Source organism: Natrix helvetica (assembly GCF_964273705.1).
Source record: "Natrix helvetica genome assembly, chromosome: Z".
NCBI classification, from domain to species: Eukaryota; Metazoa; Chordata; class Lepidosauria; order Squamata; family Natricidae; genus Natrix; species Natrix helvetica.
The window spans coordinates 25,860,145-25,874,904 of NC_138554.1; the positions used below are offsets into that span (position 1 = coordinate 25,860,145).

At 40.2% G+C, this 14,760-nt stretch overlaps 2 protein-coding genes across 2 annotated transcripts in view; one reads left to right on the plus strand and one right to left on the minus strand.

Annotated features, from left to right (window-relative positions):
• PLEKHA4 (pleckstrin homology domain containing A4) overlaps nucleotides 1–1,705 on the minus strand; it is an 82,102-nt gene extending 80,397 nt beyond the window's left edge. The window contains exon 1 of the mRNA XM_081970782.1: nucleotides 1,558–1,705. The gene's annotated coding sequence lies outside the window, so the exon portion shown is untranslated. The remainder of the gene's footprint in view (nucleotides 1–1,557) is intronic.
• Nucleotides 83–9,992, plus strand: PPP1R15A (protein phosphatase 1 regulatory subunit 15A). The gene is made up of 3 exons (XM_081970788.1): nucleotides 83–295; nucleotides 4,058–5,537; nucleotides 8,853–9,992. The coding sequence occupies exons 1-3, from the start codon at nucleotides 258–260 to the stop codon at nucleotides 9,066–9,068; spliced, it is 1,734 nt and encodes a 577-aa protein (XP_081826914.1). The 5' UTR covers nucleotides 83–257; the 3' UTR covers nucleotides 9,069–9,992.
• Nucleotides 9,993–14,760: the final 4,768 nt, after the last annotated feature.

The window sequence follows — 14,760 nt, forward strand, 5'->3', positions numbered from 1 at the left end:
TCCTCACGTCCCTCTGCCTCTGCTGCTCTGGCCACGCCCCGTGCCTTCAACGTCACAATGCGATGACGTCTTTCCGTTGCGGAACGAGGCTATTTAAAGCGCCTGCGGGTTTCGCTTTGCTCTCAAACATTCCGTTCTAATCGACACAGGAAAAGCAAAGGTCATTCTCGATAGAGCGACATGGTTCGTGCCGAGAAAAGCTGCTGTTTTGCAAAGCCTACCGTCCGGCCGCTTGTTCGCATTTATCCCGCCGTTACATGTTGGAGCGAGTTAATTACTGGCTAAACATCCACAGGTAAGAGGGTTAAAAAAAATTATTAAGACTTTTCTTTCCTCCGGGGGCGGAGGTGGGTGGGGAGACCCCAAAATGCTGTCCCTCCTAATGTATTGGGGCTCTTGGGTGTCCTGGACCCCTTGCCCTATTAGGGGGTTCGATCTCCTGCTCATTCCCGGCAAAAATGCGGGTTTCCAAGCTGACTCCCCGCCTCCGCACCCCGTGTGCTCTGTTTCTCACGTGCTTTAGGCACTTCCCAAAGGCAACGCCTTTTTTCAGAAAAGCCCTGGTTTTCCCGAACTCGGGCCAGGTGTCCCGGCTTGGCATTATGATAGCCCTGCCACCTCCGCCCTCTGGGTTGCCTTCCCAGGCATCCACCCAAGCGATCCGCCCTTTTTAATTGTTGGTAATCTTCCCTCTCGCTTCGTGCGGTTCTCAGAACTGTTTTTCCTCTGTTGGCACAAGCGTGGTGGGTCGCCTTCCCTAGGTCCTGGACCCCCAACCTAAAGCCTAGATTGTTCTTGGCTTTTGCCTCTCCGCCCCCCCCCCCGCCCCCCTGTAAGATGCTGTCCTTTTTGCTCTGATCCTTCAAAATATCATTGCTGTGCCATTAATTTGTCGGTCCCTCTTTCCATGCAAGATAAATTTTTCAAGTCTGTGGTTCTCCAAAGTGTAGGATGGCTTATCCAACCTGGTACCTTCCAGAAGGGTTAGTTGAGATTCCTCATCCAAAGAATATTCCAAGGTGTGTGTTTGTTTTTTGCTGTAGAATAGGGACTTTTTTGCTGTAGAATAGGGACTTTTAAAGAGACACTTTTGAGTCTCTTTCTCCCTTCCCTCCCCTTTCTTTGCCCCCCACCCCACCCCCAAAGTAATCAGCCTCCTCTTCCTGACTCAGCTTCCAATTGTACCAGCCCCCCCCCCCCTTGCTGTCCTTTTAGTGCTACTGCTTGTTGTCCATCAAATGCTTCTTAGGAAACTCTCATTGGATCCTCCTTACTTTCCTCTTTCAGAAAAAAACAGATATCCTCAGCAAAAGCCACTCTGCAATTCTTGTCCCTCTTTCCATAATATTCCTCTACATTCCATTAGGATCTTCTCCTAGAGGATCCAAGCTCTTTGCACTGATAACTTCTGATCATTCAAATCCACCATCAAAAAAGAATTTCAGTCCACAATCATTTGCAAACCTTTCTGCTCTTTTGTAATGACTGTCGCTTCTCAAACATCGATGATTCCCTTTGTGAATATATTCCCCTCCTCCCCCCACTTCCAGATCTAACCTGTTGTGGGTCAGAAGGGTTGTCTCTCCTCCTCTCTCCTGGCAGCTGCACACTCAGCATCCGAACTGTGTGTGTGTGTGTATGTATGTGCGCGCGCGGTTCCCCCCTTTCTTCCGGACTGGGGTGTTGCCAGCGTTCCAGGGGCACTTGCTTCAACATGTCTGGGGCGCGCCCTGAATTCAGCCTACACACCTCAACCGGTGAAACCTTCCCTAAGAAAGCTGGGAGGTGAACTGCCCTACAGGTAGGGGGCAGAAGGAATTGTGCTGGAATTTTGGGAGTAAGGCACCTAAGAATGTGGTCCTCCAGCCTCTTCTCTTTCCCGTGCCTCCACTTGCCAGCTCTTGTTTCTCAAAGCTTATTTTGAGTTTGGCCTTTGTTGAGAAAAGTGGATTAGCAAAGGAACAAGGATGCCCTGGAAGGGAATTTGTTCCACTTTGATTTTCTAAAGAATGCTGGAGTTGTGGTTTTCCAAATGCCAGAACCTGTTCCCTTTCAGGCTTCACTGGAAGTTTTTAAGAAGAGATTGGACAACCATTTGTCTGAAATGGTATAGGCCAACTCTTTCCTGAGTTGGACTAGAACAGAGGTCTTCAAACTTTAAGACTTGTGGACTTCAACTCCCAGAATTCTCCAACCAGCTCTGAATTCTGGGAGTTGGTCCACAAGTCTTAAATTTGCCATTTGGGGACCCCTGGACTATAAGATCTCCAAGGTCTCTTCCAATTTTGTTATTCTGGCCTTGAGGTTCAGCATTTGAATCTGATACCAGGAACATGACTTAGTATAACGCAAGCATTAAATGCCCTTGTTTTCCCTCTGAAAAAATTAAAAATATTCTTGTAGACTTTGCAGTAAAAGAATATCATGCATTTTTAGTCATATTAAAAAATTATGCCAGAATGCCAGTTATTCTGGACCAAATTAAGAGGTTTTAATCGGAATAGTGTAAGAAAGTTGGTGGAAAATTATGTTTTTTCAGAAAAACAATGCCCAGAAATCTCGGCTATAGCTGAAGGGTGTTAGGAGTTATGGAGCAGAATATCTAGAATGAAATATAGTCCTCATCTCATGATCACAATTGGGACCAGAATTCCTGTCGTAAGTGAAATCTGATGTTATGATAGTTTTTACAACTGTTGTTAAGTGAGTCATGCTGGAGATTGGAAAAAAAGTCACAAATTGCAATCACTTAGTCACAGGCTGCTGCAACAGGTTGTAAATGTGACTTGGTTGCTAAGGTCCATTATTGCAGTCACGTGACCACAGGGGTGGTGTGACAGTCATAAGTGTGAGAACAGATCATGAATCACTTTTTCCAAGCCTATCATTAAAAGAATGGTTATAAGGTGAGAATTACCCGTGACTTGATTTTCAATCCCAGCATGACCCCTTCACTTACTAAGTTCGTATAAAACGATCATCCTTAGATAAATATGTCAAAACATATTTTTTAACAGACTGGTCTATTACATTATTACTTATGTTAATTGGTAATTCCATGTTTTCATTCTTCTCATTTTTATTTTGTTATTGTTTCCTGCATAAAAAGAAAAACTACTACAGTAAAGTGTTTGGTAGATTTGTGTGTGTGAGTGTTTATGTATGCACAGTACAACCAACCATAGCAACTTTTAAGATGTGAGGACTTCAACTCCCACAATTCCTCAGCCAGCCATGCTTTAAATCCACACATCTTAAAGTTGTCATGGTTTCCTGCATAAAAATAAAACGAAGACTACTACAGTAAAGTGTTTGGTAGAACTATATGCGTGTAGTGGAGTTTAGTCCTAAATAGGTATATTGTTAAAAAAATGTTTAGATAGCAGATGATGGGAAAGAGATCTGTATGAGACAAAGGACAGTGCTAGATTTGATGTACATATACATACATACATACATACATACATACATACATACATACATACATACATACATACATACATTTGTGTTGTTGGGGCATTCCAGGGGTTGTAACACACACACATATATATGTATGTATGTATGTATGTTATGTATGTATATACACACACATGTATGTATGTATGCATGTATGTATATGTATTTGTGTTACAACCCCTGGTATGCCCAAACAACACGTATGTATGTATGTATGTATGTATGTATGTATGTATGTAAGTATGTATGTATATAACCATTGCAGCAATCCCTGTGGTCAAATGATCAAAATTTGGGTGCTTGGCAACTGGCATGTATTTATGATAATCATGCTATCCTGGGGTCATGTGATCACTCCAACAAGCAAAATCAGTGTTGAAAGTCATATTCATTTCACAGCCATATAATTCACTTAACAACTGCAGTGATTCACTTAACTGTGACAAAAAAAAGCAAAATGGGGCACAACTCACCTATCTGTCTTGTTCAGCAATAGAAATCTGGGGTTCATTATAGTTATAAGTCAAGGACCTGTATTTCAACTTGAGTTTCAACTTACATGTTCTTACTCTAAATTCCAACACCGATTGCTTCTTTTCAGATTGAAAATGCCTCCGTGTATCATGGACAGCCAGTTCACCTCACCCTTTGAACCCCAAAATATTCTCCTCAACAGTTGCTATCCCTTTGGATCTGGGATGACTAAAAATCCACCTCTTGAACCAGTCAGCTACACACCTGCTGGCACATTTTCAGTTCCTCGACATATGTTCGAGCTCACTATGGTCTGGTTGCGAAGATTTTTACATTTTTGGCAGCCTTTCTCTTCAAACCTGGTGAAGACTGTGTTGATGGGCATTGCTAGAAGAGCATTGCCCATCTTAGAGAAGATAAAGAAGGCCAGAGAACTTAAAAGAAATGAAAACAACACTGAGAAGATGATGGAGAAAGACAGCTGTCAAGAACATCGTTTTCTGAAGAGTCATACAAACCATCTTTCTGGGGGAAATTTGGTTATAGACTCTTTTGGAGAAGACATTGAACAGGTTTTGATTGATTCAAGCAGAATTACAGTGAATAACATGCATTTGGAAGAGGAAGGGATTTCTGAGTTGTGTTTAATAAGTCCTACAATAGTATTTGATTTGAGAAATAATTGGCAAGCTTCTTCAGGAAAGGACATAGAATGTGTGACTGTAAAAAGTTCTCAGCATGTCTCTCTTAAGTTGTTGGAAGAAGATACTTGCAATCCTGAAATCTTTATAAAAGAGTTGGACCTCCGTGGATGTTTAGAAAATACTTTGGACTGCTTAGATCCTAATGGACAATTAAATTTTAATAAGGGCCTTGATGAAATTTTGGAAACAACCTTCGTTCCCCAGGAACTGGAGAAGAACATGAAATCTAACCGGGATCCGCCAATATGTGGAAAACAAAGCTTAACATGTTCACTTGGTTCTTCAAAGGATGAGAAACAACCAGAAATGAAGCAAAAGAGTGGAAAGAATGAAGCTACGTATAACATGGAATCCCCTACCAACCCCAGCAGCTTCCAGAATTCCCTGGTACTTTCCTTATTTTACAGTCCATTAGAAGATGAAGAAGATGACAATGATGACAGTTCAGAAGACTGGTGGAGTGAGGATGAGATGGAAGATAGTAGTAAGATCCAAACTTACTCTGATGGCAACAATTCAGGAGACCTAGAGAATTATCAGGATACAGAAGAGGAGGACTCTGAACAGAAGATTGTTTTTGAGGATCTCTATGGAGCTCTATCCATGAACAGTGATCCCTTCCACCCACTTTGCTTTTCCAAACCTATTCAGGCCCTTACAGACTTCACCATTTCTTCACTGAAGCCCCAAAACCATCAAGAAACTGTCTCTCCTTATTGGACAAGAACTAGTTCTAAACTTGAAGAATCATGTCATCTCCCAAAGCAGTCATTGCCCAGAGAACACCAAAAAGTTGAAAGAAATCAGGAGACCTACCTATGCTGCCAACCAAGTCTCAGGAAAAGCACTTCTCCACTCGCTGCAGAAACAGTTTCACAGCAGGAAATCCAGGTGAAAAAGAAGGTGAGAGTCCTAAAATACTTATGTGTGCTCCATGAATGTGTTTGGAATGAGGATTTTCAAAATCCACCTTTGTTTTGTTTTTTTGTGGCTTCTTAATTAGGAACACTTGTATTTCTGCTCTTGGCTGTGACTGATTGAAATTTAGACTTGCCCACATGATTATGTTTGAGAAAATGTTTGTGCTTTTTTAAACTCGTTTCACCACGATGATGAAGAGTAGAGATGATACATAGTGCTTTTAAGCTGTTGCTTTTGAAGCAGTACAGTAGTGGGCAAAGTTGCATCAGTTGATAGCAAAATAGCAAAAATAACTAACTCAGATTGAGAACAAAGAAAAAGAAGAAAAAGGGGGCTTTCACCCCTAGTTGCCAAAGATATGGGTGAAAAGTCCATTTTTGGGGATCCATCGAAACACCAGTAGCAGGTGGGGCCATTTGGACCTTGGGAAGTACCACATTGTAGACAACAGTTATATGGAATCGAATAGAGAAGGCATGCTACTGGGGTCTCGATAGACAGCATTTTTCAACTGGAAAAACCTGGAGCACACTAACCCCGTCAGACTAGAATAGCCGGACAGATACTATAGGAGACAGACCTTCAATTAACCAGGTCCCAGGCTATATGGTCCATTTTATTGTAAACTAGCTGGTAACCCAGTGTTGCCTGGGTATTTATTTGTAGGGGAAAATGTCCGGACCAAATGTAATTTTTAATGTTGGATTTTCCCCCTTAGCAGAGGGAGCCCCCTTGTGGAGTACTGTGAAACACTTACCATGGCAACTCCACTGCGCTGCACAGTAGAAGCCATTTTACGACAGTACATTAGAAGCCATTTTAATACACAACAGGCTGTATCTTAACACACACCTTGAAGAGTAGAGGTGTCTTCCACCCACAATATTTTTTCCCAGAAAGTAAGTCATCTGTGTCCCAAGTTTGATTGAAATTGCTGGAGGTATTCCAGAGTTATACTGGAAAACACACACACACACACTCACACCTTGACTTACGAACACAACTGAGCCCAAAATTTCCATTACCAAATGAGACATTTGTTAAGAGAGTTTAGTCCCATTTTATGACTTTCCTTGCCACATTTGTTAAGTGAATCACTGCAGCTGTTAAGTTAGCAACATGGTTGTTTAGCGAATCTGGCTTCCAAATTGACTTTGCTTGTCAGAAGGTTGCAGAAGGGGATCACGTGACCTTGGGACACTGCAACAGTCATGAATCAGTTGCCAAGCATCTGAATTTTGATCACATGATTATGAGGATAATGCAACAGTCTTAAGTGTGAAAAACAGGTCATGAATCACTTTTTTTTCAGTGCTGTTGTAACTTTGAACGGTCACTGAATGAACTATTGTAACTTGAGGACTACATGTATAATAATCATTAAGCTATTGTGTATTTTATCAGCCAGAGGCATACATATTAGAGGAAAAGGTAGACTTTTATTGAAGAGGTGTTAGGATTAGACTGTTCTCTTCAAAGAAGATGTGGAGGAACAAAAGGCCTGAGGGAGCAAAGGTGGTTTTATCATTCAAAAAATGCCCTTCCCATTCAGTAATTTCAGGGAATTCAGCTCCAATTGAGTTAGACCTCTGTGGAAAAGCAAATAGGGGAAAGATTCATGTGATGTGACATGATTAATTTACAGTCATCAAATCGGTGCCTGAATTAGGAAGAAATAGAGGTCATGTTTCTTTTTAATTGTCACTGATTATGAATCACACGTCTCTTCCAAAGGAAATAAATGATGTAAGATTAGGACATTTCCCAGTTGAGCAGACTCATTTCCCTGCCTCCCTTTAAGAGATTGCCTGTTATAAATTAAAAATGGAGATTCCTGGCTTTGTTTTCCATTTCCTTTTTGCCTTACTAGCACTTCTGCACAAATGTGCCAACTCCACAGACAGATTCAAATTCTTATTTAACTACCCTAAATGCACAAACCTCTTTGGAAGAAGCGCATGAAAAACAGCAAGCGTACAAGGCAGACGATTTTATTTGAACTTAGACTGGGCCTCTGTTTTAAAATAATTTTTGAAAGGTGGAGATTGTGAATGGGAAATAGCCTCTCTTTTATTAAGGCAAATGTTAAAAAAAACATTCAACCACCTTTATATACTGACACGCGAAGGATTAGCTTGGGTGTTGATTATGAATTATGGTGATTATAACCCATGGGGATTCCTGGGTGTTGGAGGCCAGTGGCTACCTTTTAGCTGACCAGATTTTTAAAATGTGCCTCTTGTGAGAGTGAAATTATTTGATTTGCACTGCGCCCAGAAGAAAAATGGGATGTAGCTCTAATCTCAGATTTAGTGGGGATAAGATGAAATGAAAAGGATTTTAACCACCGAGAAGAAAGTGTCAGAACTGTTGGGAAACCACCTAAAATGAGTCAAATCAACAAATGTCTTGTCTCTCCCCTCCCCTCCCCTCCTTCTTCTCCTATAAAGCACCAGGGGGAAATACAAGATATTTTTTCTTTCAGTTGTATCCTCATAACAGCCCTGTGAAATAGTTGGGGTGAGAAATGATTAGCCTAAAGTCACCTACTGAATTTGGCTGTTAAAGGTGGTTTGGAACTTGAGTTTCCACAGATCTCAGATCAACAACTACATACATAAATAGAAAGAACAAAATCTAATTTAAAGATGGAGGAAGGAGACCGTTGAGCAAGGAATAACATTAAAGGAGGATATGTCTTCCCTTATACTACTTGGAGGACCCTGAATAGGTTTGCAAATAGGAGTGCCTAAGTGTAAAACCAGTAGGGTCAAATGGGAAGCTCTTGGCAGGTAACAAATACGCCGTGTGAATGTGGAGACACACAGACTCAAGCCCATCTTCTGGAGAATGAGAAGAAGAGAGACAAGAAACAAGAAGAAAAGAAGCAAGAAGGAAAAGAAGAAGAAACAATAGGACAAACATTAGTTTACATTTAAATTAGATTTACTCGGTTGGTGTGGTAGTTAACATTCTTGGCTAGAAACCAAGAGATTGAGTTCTAGTTCCGCCTTAGGCATGAAAGCTGGCTGGATGATTTTGGACCAAATCACTCTCTCAGCCCAACTCACCTGGGTTATCATTGTGGAGAAAATAAGAGGAACTTTATGCTTCCTCCAAATACTCAAGTCCAATAAGACTTGAGTACTTATAAAGGTAATAAAGGCTAGATAAAAATCTAATAAATATGATAAGAGTGTGTGGTATAATATAACGTTAATTGTTTTCTTGATTTATAGCAACAAGCACCCGCCTAGAAGTATTGGCCTCTAGCTCACATCTTTCCTTTATTCTTAGGTCCGATTCTCCCCAGTGGTCACTGTCCACTCCCTGGTAGTTTGGGACTACGCCTCTCGGGCTGCCCGTCGGGGCCCATGGGAGGAAATGGCTCGTGACCGCTGCCGCTTCCACCGAAGAATCACTCAAATGGCAGCCATTTTGGAGCCTTGCTTGGCAGAAGATCATCGGGACAAAGTTTGGAAGAGGATCCATGGGGTTTCCACATCTCGCTGACAACATTCCCTCCAGTTCCACCAGAAAAGAGGAATTGGGATTCCAGAGTTAGGAATGGAAAGCCTCTTTCAGATTAAAACAAAAGTTGAGGATTCTGGGGGAATTCTTGTCCTGGTTTTCCATCACTAAAAAAAGAAAGTTGATTTTGCTCTTCTTCTGTTTGGTGTTTTAAAGTGTGGTGTGAACTAGAACCTCATTGTTCATAAGTTTGAAGCAATTTCCAACTGATAATTTTGAGGATATAGATAAGAGTCTGGCCCAAACCATTGTGGATGAGATAAAAATGTGTTGACTATATGAAGGAATAACATGAGTGAAAATACCAAGGCTTTTGTTTTCTGAATAAATATAATCCTAGGTTGCTACTACTACTACTACTATTACTACTACTACCTCCTTTGTTTGAAAAGTCATGAAACATGGCTGTTTTAATTTGTATATATGAGAAATAATTGTTATTAAATACAATATTAAGTTCTATATTGCAGTTCCATTTCACAGGCATTATTTGGGCTCCTTCGTATGTGATCTGAATCTTTTGGATCACAAGCTCCATAATTCCAAGTCAACCTTGCTTGTTCTGGAACTGGAATTTGGAATTGGCCCCTCTGGATTTATTAGAGGGGCAACTTGAAGGTTATTGAGAAAAAATGTTGTTGAACATATAGTTGAAAAGATCAACCAAGGCTAGCTCTGATTTCTTCACCTCTGTGGTCTGATTTCATGGCTAAACTTTTTCATATGTACCAATTAGAGGGCAAGAATTGGATCCAAAATTTGACAATTTACATTTTGTATATTGGAAGGAGTTGGTTTGCTTGTTTGTATATTTGCAAAATCTCTGCTAGCTCATATACATTTTTAATTGAAGAAAAATGTTTTTGAAAGATTTGTATTAATTGATATTAAATTATTTCTTCGAAATCCCTGGTTGTGTCGACTATATCATAATTGATTATTGAATTGTAATAATTATATTTTTTAAAGAATGTGTGTCTTAATTGTTTTCTTAATATGTGTAATATCAGATGGTGATTAAGAATATAAGAAAAGCCGTTTGACATCAAAGTAGGTCCCTAGCCAGATCTATGTTATTTTCTCTACAGTAGTTAATAAGAGTTTTGCAAAACCCACAAGCAAGATGTGAGCAGGAAATCCTGCTTATAGTCCCTAGCACCTGTTGTAAACTATGTCACACATAAGAATAATAGATAGCTTTATTCTTCAGGAATCTGGTAACTCAATCTTAAAGACTATTTCCCAGTTTTTCCATTCTATAAAAGACGTAATGGCCATTAATTTTTTTTTGTAGATTATCACATCAACTAACAGTTGGTAAGAGTGATGCCCTCCTAAGGATCATGGTAGATGTGATTCTGCTAGGACAGTCAATGGAAGCCTAAATATTAAATAATGCATGTAGATGAATAGAATATAATATGTAAATATTGCCAGATATTAAGTGTTCTTGCTCAAGTTTCACATATTGAAATTTCCACAACCTCTCACCTCCTTTTATCAAATCTAACCCCTCCCCTTCTACACCACCCACCTGATGTTTACCATGCTAATTAGTTATTCATCCACATACGCTGTGACCAAAATATTTTGTTTTTCCTGTTCTTAATCTTAATCCCAGTTCAGGACAGCAGCAGCTTTCTACATAAAATTTCATTCACATAAACCTCCTAAACCACGATTATTAGAAGAAATTATTAGAAGAAAGCCTGGATTTAAGCAGCATGTTAAACCACAACAGCTGTTTACAAAGCCCAGTTTATGTAGCACTCTGCACCAAAAACCAAGCCAATCAATCAAGGCTGTTTATGGCTGACATGATGTGCAAAAACCAGATCGCAGTGCGAGATTGCTGGATCATGTAGTAGCTCAGCATTGTCCACACCAACCTTAAGTCAATTCCAGATTTGCAAACGTCAATCCTTGATGTTCTCAGCAGTAGCTGCACTGGCTGGGGATTTCTGAGAATCAATTATCGCAAACGAAGTAGTGAAGATTGAGAAATGGTGCTTGCATAAGCGTCCTTCTATGGCATAAGATTCTTTTCCCAGCCTACATGGAGAAGCTGATGACTGAAACTGGGAATTCCTCCAGGCTGTCATCAGAGCAATAGTTCTCCCTTATCCTTCCACCTTCCAAAAACGAATCACATCTGCAATTTCCAAGGCTGTACTAAAATTGGTGTAAAACACAAGTTTAGTGTATTCTGATTTGCCAATTGAGTCTGCTTTAGACATCCGGATTTTTTAATTATGTGATGTTCTCAAAGCTTTTAAGCTTGGATTTTTCTTTTTTTTTAATCCAGCTTTTAAATATCGGGCAGGGCAGTTTTTGGTCAGCTTGACTCTACTTATAAACTGCCAAATACAGTTCAATATTGTCAAATACATGCCAGTTACCAAGAGCACCAAACTGATCATGTGACCATGGGGAGGCAGCAATCATTGTAAACGCTTCATATGTCACTCTTTTCAAGGCGATTTATTTGAATGATCACTACACAAACAAGGGCTACTATACCTATCAAACAAATAATGGCAACTAGATACAGGTAATCCTCGATTTACGACAATTTAGCCCAAAATTTCTGTTGCTAAGTGAAACATTTGCTAAGAGAGTTCTGTCCATTTTACCACCTTTCTTGCCACAGTTGTTAAGTGAATCACTGCAGTTGTTAAATTAGTAGCATGATTGTTAAGTGAATCTGGTTTCCCAAATGACTTCGCTTGTCAGAAGGTTGCAAAAGGGGATCACTGCAACCATCATGAATATGAGTCAGCGGCAGTGGTGGGTTGCAGGCAGTACGCCGTGGTACGGGTGTACTGGAGCCTGCCCTGAGCACCGGGCACCGTTCCGGTACGGTGCTCTGGAGGGCCCACCCTCCCCCGCCCGAGCTTCATACCTGTTCTTTAAAGCCTTCGGTGCTTCCGCGCAGGCGCATGGTGCATACAGCCTGTGTGACGCTCCAGTGAGCAGCTGGAGTGTCGCAGAGGCTTGCGGAAGCATCGCTGGCAGCTATGATGCATGTGCGCACTGCACGGGTCCATGTGGGCAATGCCGGGCCCGTTCCAACCGTAACGGTTGGAACAGGATCCGGAACCCACCACTGGTCGGCGGCCAAGCATCTGAATATTGATCCTGTGGCCACAGGCATGCTGCAACAGTCATAGTAGTGAAAAACGATCATTAAGTCCTTTTCTTCCCTGCTGTTGTAACATTGAACGGTCACTAAATGAATTGCTGTAAGACGAGAAGGCCTGTATCAAAAGAAAGATATTTCCTACCTATTGACAGTTTTCTTCTTAGACCGACATAGCTCTAAAAAAATATCTAGGAGAAACAATCAGTGGAAAAGAGCCCAAATCATATCCACAGAAATGACTTGTATGGAGTCTGGATCTTTTCATGCAACAGGAATGCAAACTTACATACCAAGGGTGATTCAGTCATCAACATTAAAAATAACCTAAGCCAACGCCTGACACAAACAGCTCTAAGGAACCATCCTAAAATAACTGAGATTGAAAAAAATATAAGAGTATTATTACATGTTTTATTAGATTTATTAGGCTTTACAGATAACTTTAGACTACAATTCACAGAATTCTCCATATTGGATAGAAGTTATGGGAACTGTAAATTAAAGTAATCTTAAAATCTTTTTATTAGGGAAAAGTATACATACTGAAAGGAAGAAGTGAAAAGAGCAAAAAAAATTACACAAATCATTCATCCATATCTAAATACATGCCTATCACACTATATTTGATTTCATTATAGCAAGTAAGAAAAATGCGTAACAGCTAGCAAGTCAAATATATTGATGACATAAGGGAAAATAAAAAGAAAATGAAATTAAATTGAGTTTAAGCCAACATCATTCACTATACCTTTCTACATTTTACTGTCCCTGCAGACATTTTAACCTTTTTATTTATTGTCTGCTGTTAGTTGTCATTTTTTGTTATTGTCACCCTTATTGTATAGGCCAGCCGGAGTCAGTTTGAGTTGCATAGTCTTATAAATCATCAAATAAATAAAAACCAGATTTCTACCAAGCACATACACTAATTCATATGTTGCCTTTGGTTCGTAAGATTTGCCTTTCTTATTCAGAGTTACACCATCTGTCTAATCCTAATTTATTTTGTCTTTCCCTTCTTCTTAATGTACTTTATTTTTCCTTCATAGGATGTTTTTGTACTTTGACCCTTTCATTCTCTCTGTTTGATTAAACCCCTTCGTTGACATCTTTTATTCAACCTGGTCATTCCATTTCAGATTCAGTCCATATTCATTCATGACTCTTTTTCTTTGTATACCATCACACAAACTCCTTAAAGTAACTCATTCCCATGTCCTTCAACTTATTTTTGTTTCTTCTGACATTCCCTGTCTTGCTCCTTATAATTAAGCAGAAACACTTGAAAGCCATGTTTGCTTCTGTGGACAAACCCATTGTTCCTTACAACAGATTACATAGAGCTCATTAACTTTCTGACAGCATTTGGAAATACTTCCTGTTTAAAAGTTGGGTTATTATTGTAAGAATTTTTCCATCCCTACAATAAGAAGCACATAATAGAATTTTAAAAAGCTTGGATACAAGCATGATTTAATTCAACCTGTTTTCTTCTGAGACCCTCCAAATGTGTTGGACTATTAACTCCCATCAGCAGTTTCTCAACATTGCGTGCTTGAAGATGGGTGGACTTCAACTCCCAGAATTCCCAGCCTGCTCCTCGGAGTTGAGGTCCATCAATCTTCAAGCGCCCAAGGTTGAAATGAACTGCTCATCAGTATTAGGGTAAAGATAATGGGGGTTTAGTAGGGATGCGAGGGCACAGCGGTTAAGACGCTGAGCTTGTTGATCAGAAAGGTCAACTGTTTGGCAGCTCGAATCCCTAATGCCACGTAATGGAGTGAGCTCCCGTTACTTGCCCAAGCTTCTGCCAACCTAGCAGTTCGGAAGCAGGTAAAAATGCAAGTAGAAAAATGGAACTATCTTTGGTGGGAAGGGAACAGTGTTCCATGCACCTTTGGAGTTTGTCATGCCGGCCACATGACCACAGAGATGTCTTTGGACAGCGTTGGCTCTTCAGCTTTGAAACGGAGATGAGCACCACCCCCTAGAGTCGGGATCAACTACCACATTATGTGCGAGGGGAACCTTTACCTTTATCTTTACTGGAGGTATAGTATGAAATGCTGACACCTCAAGAATGAGGAATGACCTCTGGAATGACCTCCCCCCCCCCCCCGACATTAGAACCACTTCTGACCTCCGCTCCTTCCGGCAAAAATTGAAGACTCACCTGTTCCGATTAGCAGGTCTGGCATAATTACAACTGTCCCTCCTGGCAAATGTATTATTATCTGGTTATCTTAGGGGTTTTTTAATCTGTTGTGTCTGTTTTAGGGATTTTAAAAAAATTTATATTTATATTAGCTTTGTACAGTTCTTTTAATTGCATTTTAACCTCCTCCAAACTGTACATATTTAATTTTTTATTGTATTTTGTGATATTCTCTATGGACTGTACACCGCCCCGAGTCCCTTCTGGGAGAGGGGGCGGTCTAGAAGCACCAAATATAAATAAATAAATAAATAAATAGATTACTAGAATGGGGGAAGGTTAATTTAATGTAACCTCTAAGCAACATTATAAGATTT

Excerpts from the sequence above, each read along its gene's own strand:
- PPP1R15A (XM_081970788.1), top strand. The coding sequence starts at position 258 with ATGTTGGAGCGAGTTAATTACTGGCTAAACATCCACAG. Across the intron at positions 296-4,057 it reads TACTGGCTAAACATCCACAG|ATTGAAAATGCCTCCGTGTA; the intron begins GTAAGAGGGTTA and ends GCTTCTTTTCAG. Across the intron at positions 5,538-8,852 it reads AAATCCAGGTGAAAAAGAAG|GTCCGATTCTCCCCAGTGGT; the intron begins GTGAGAGTCCTA and ends CTTTATTCTTAG.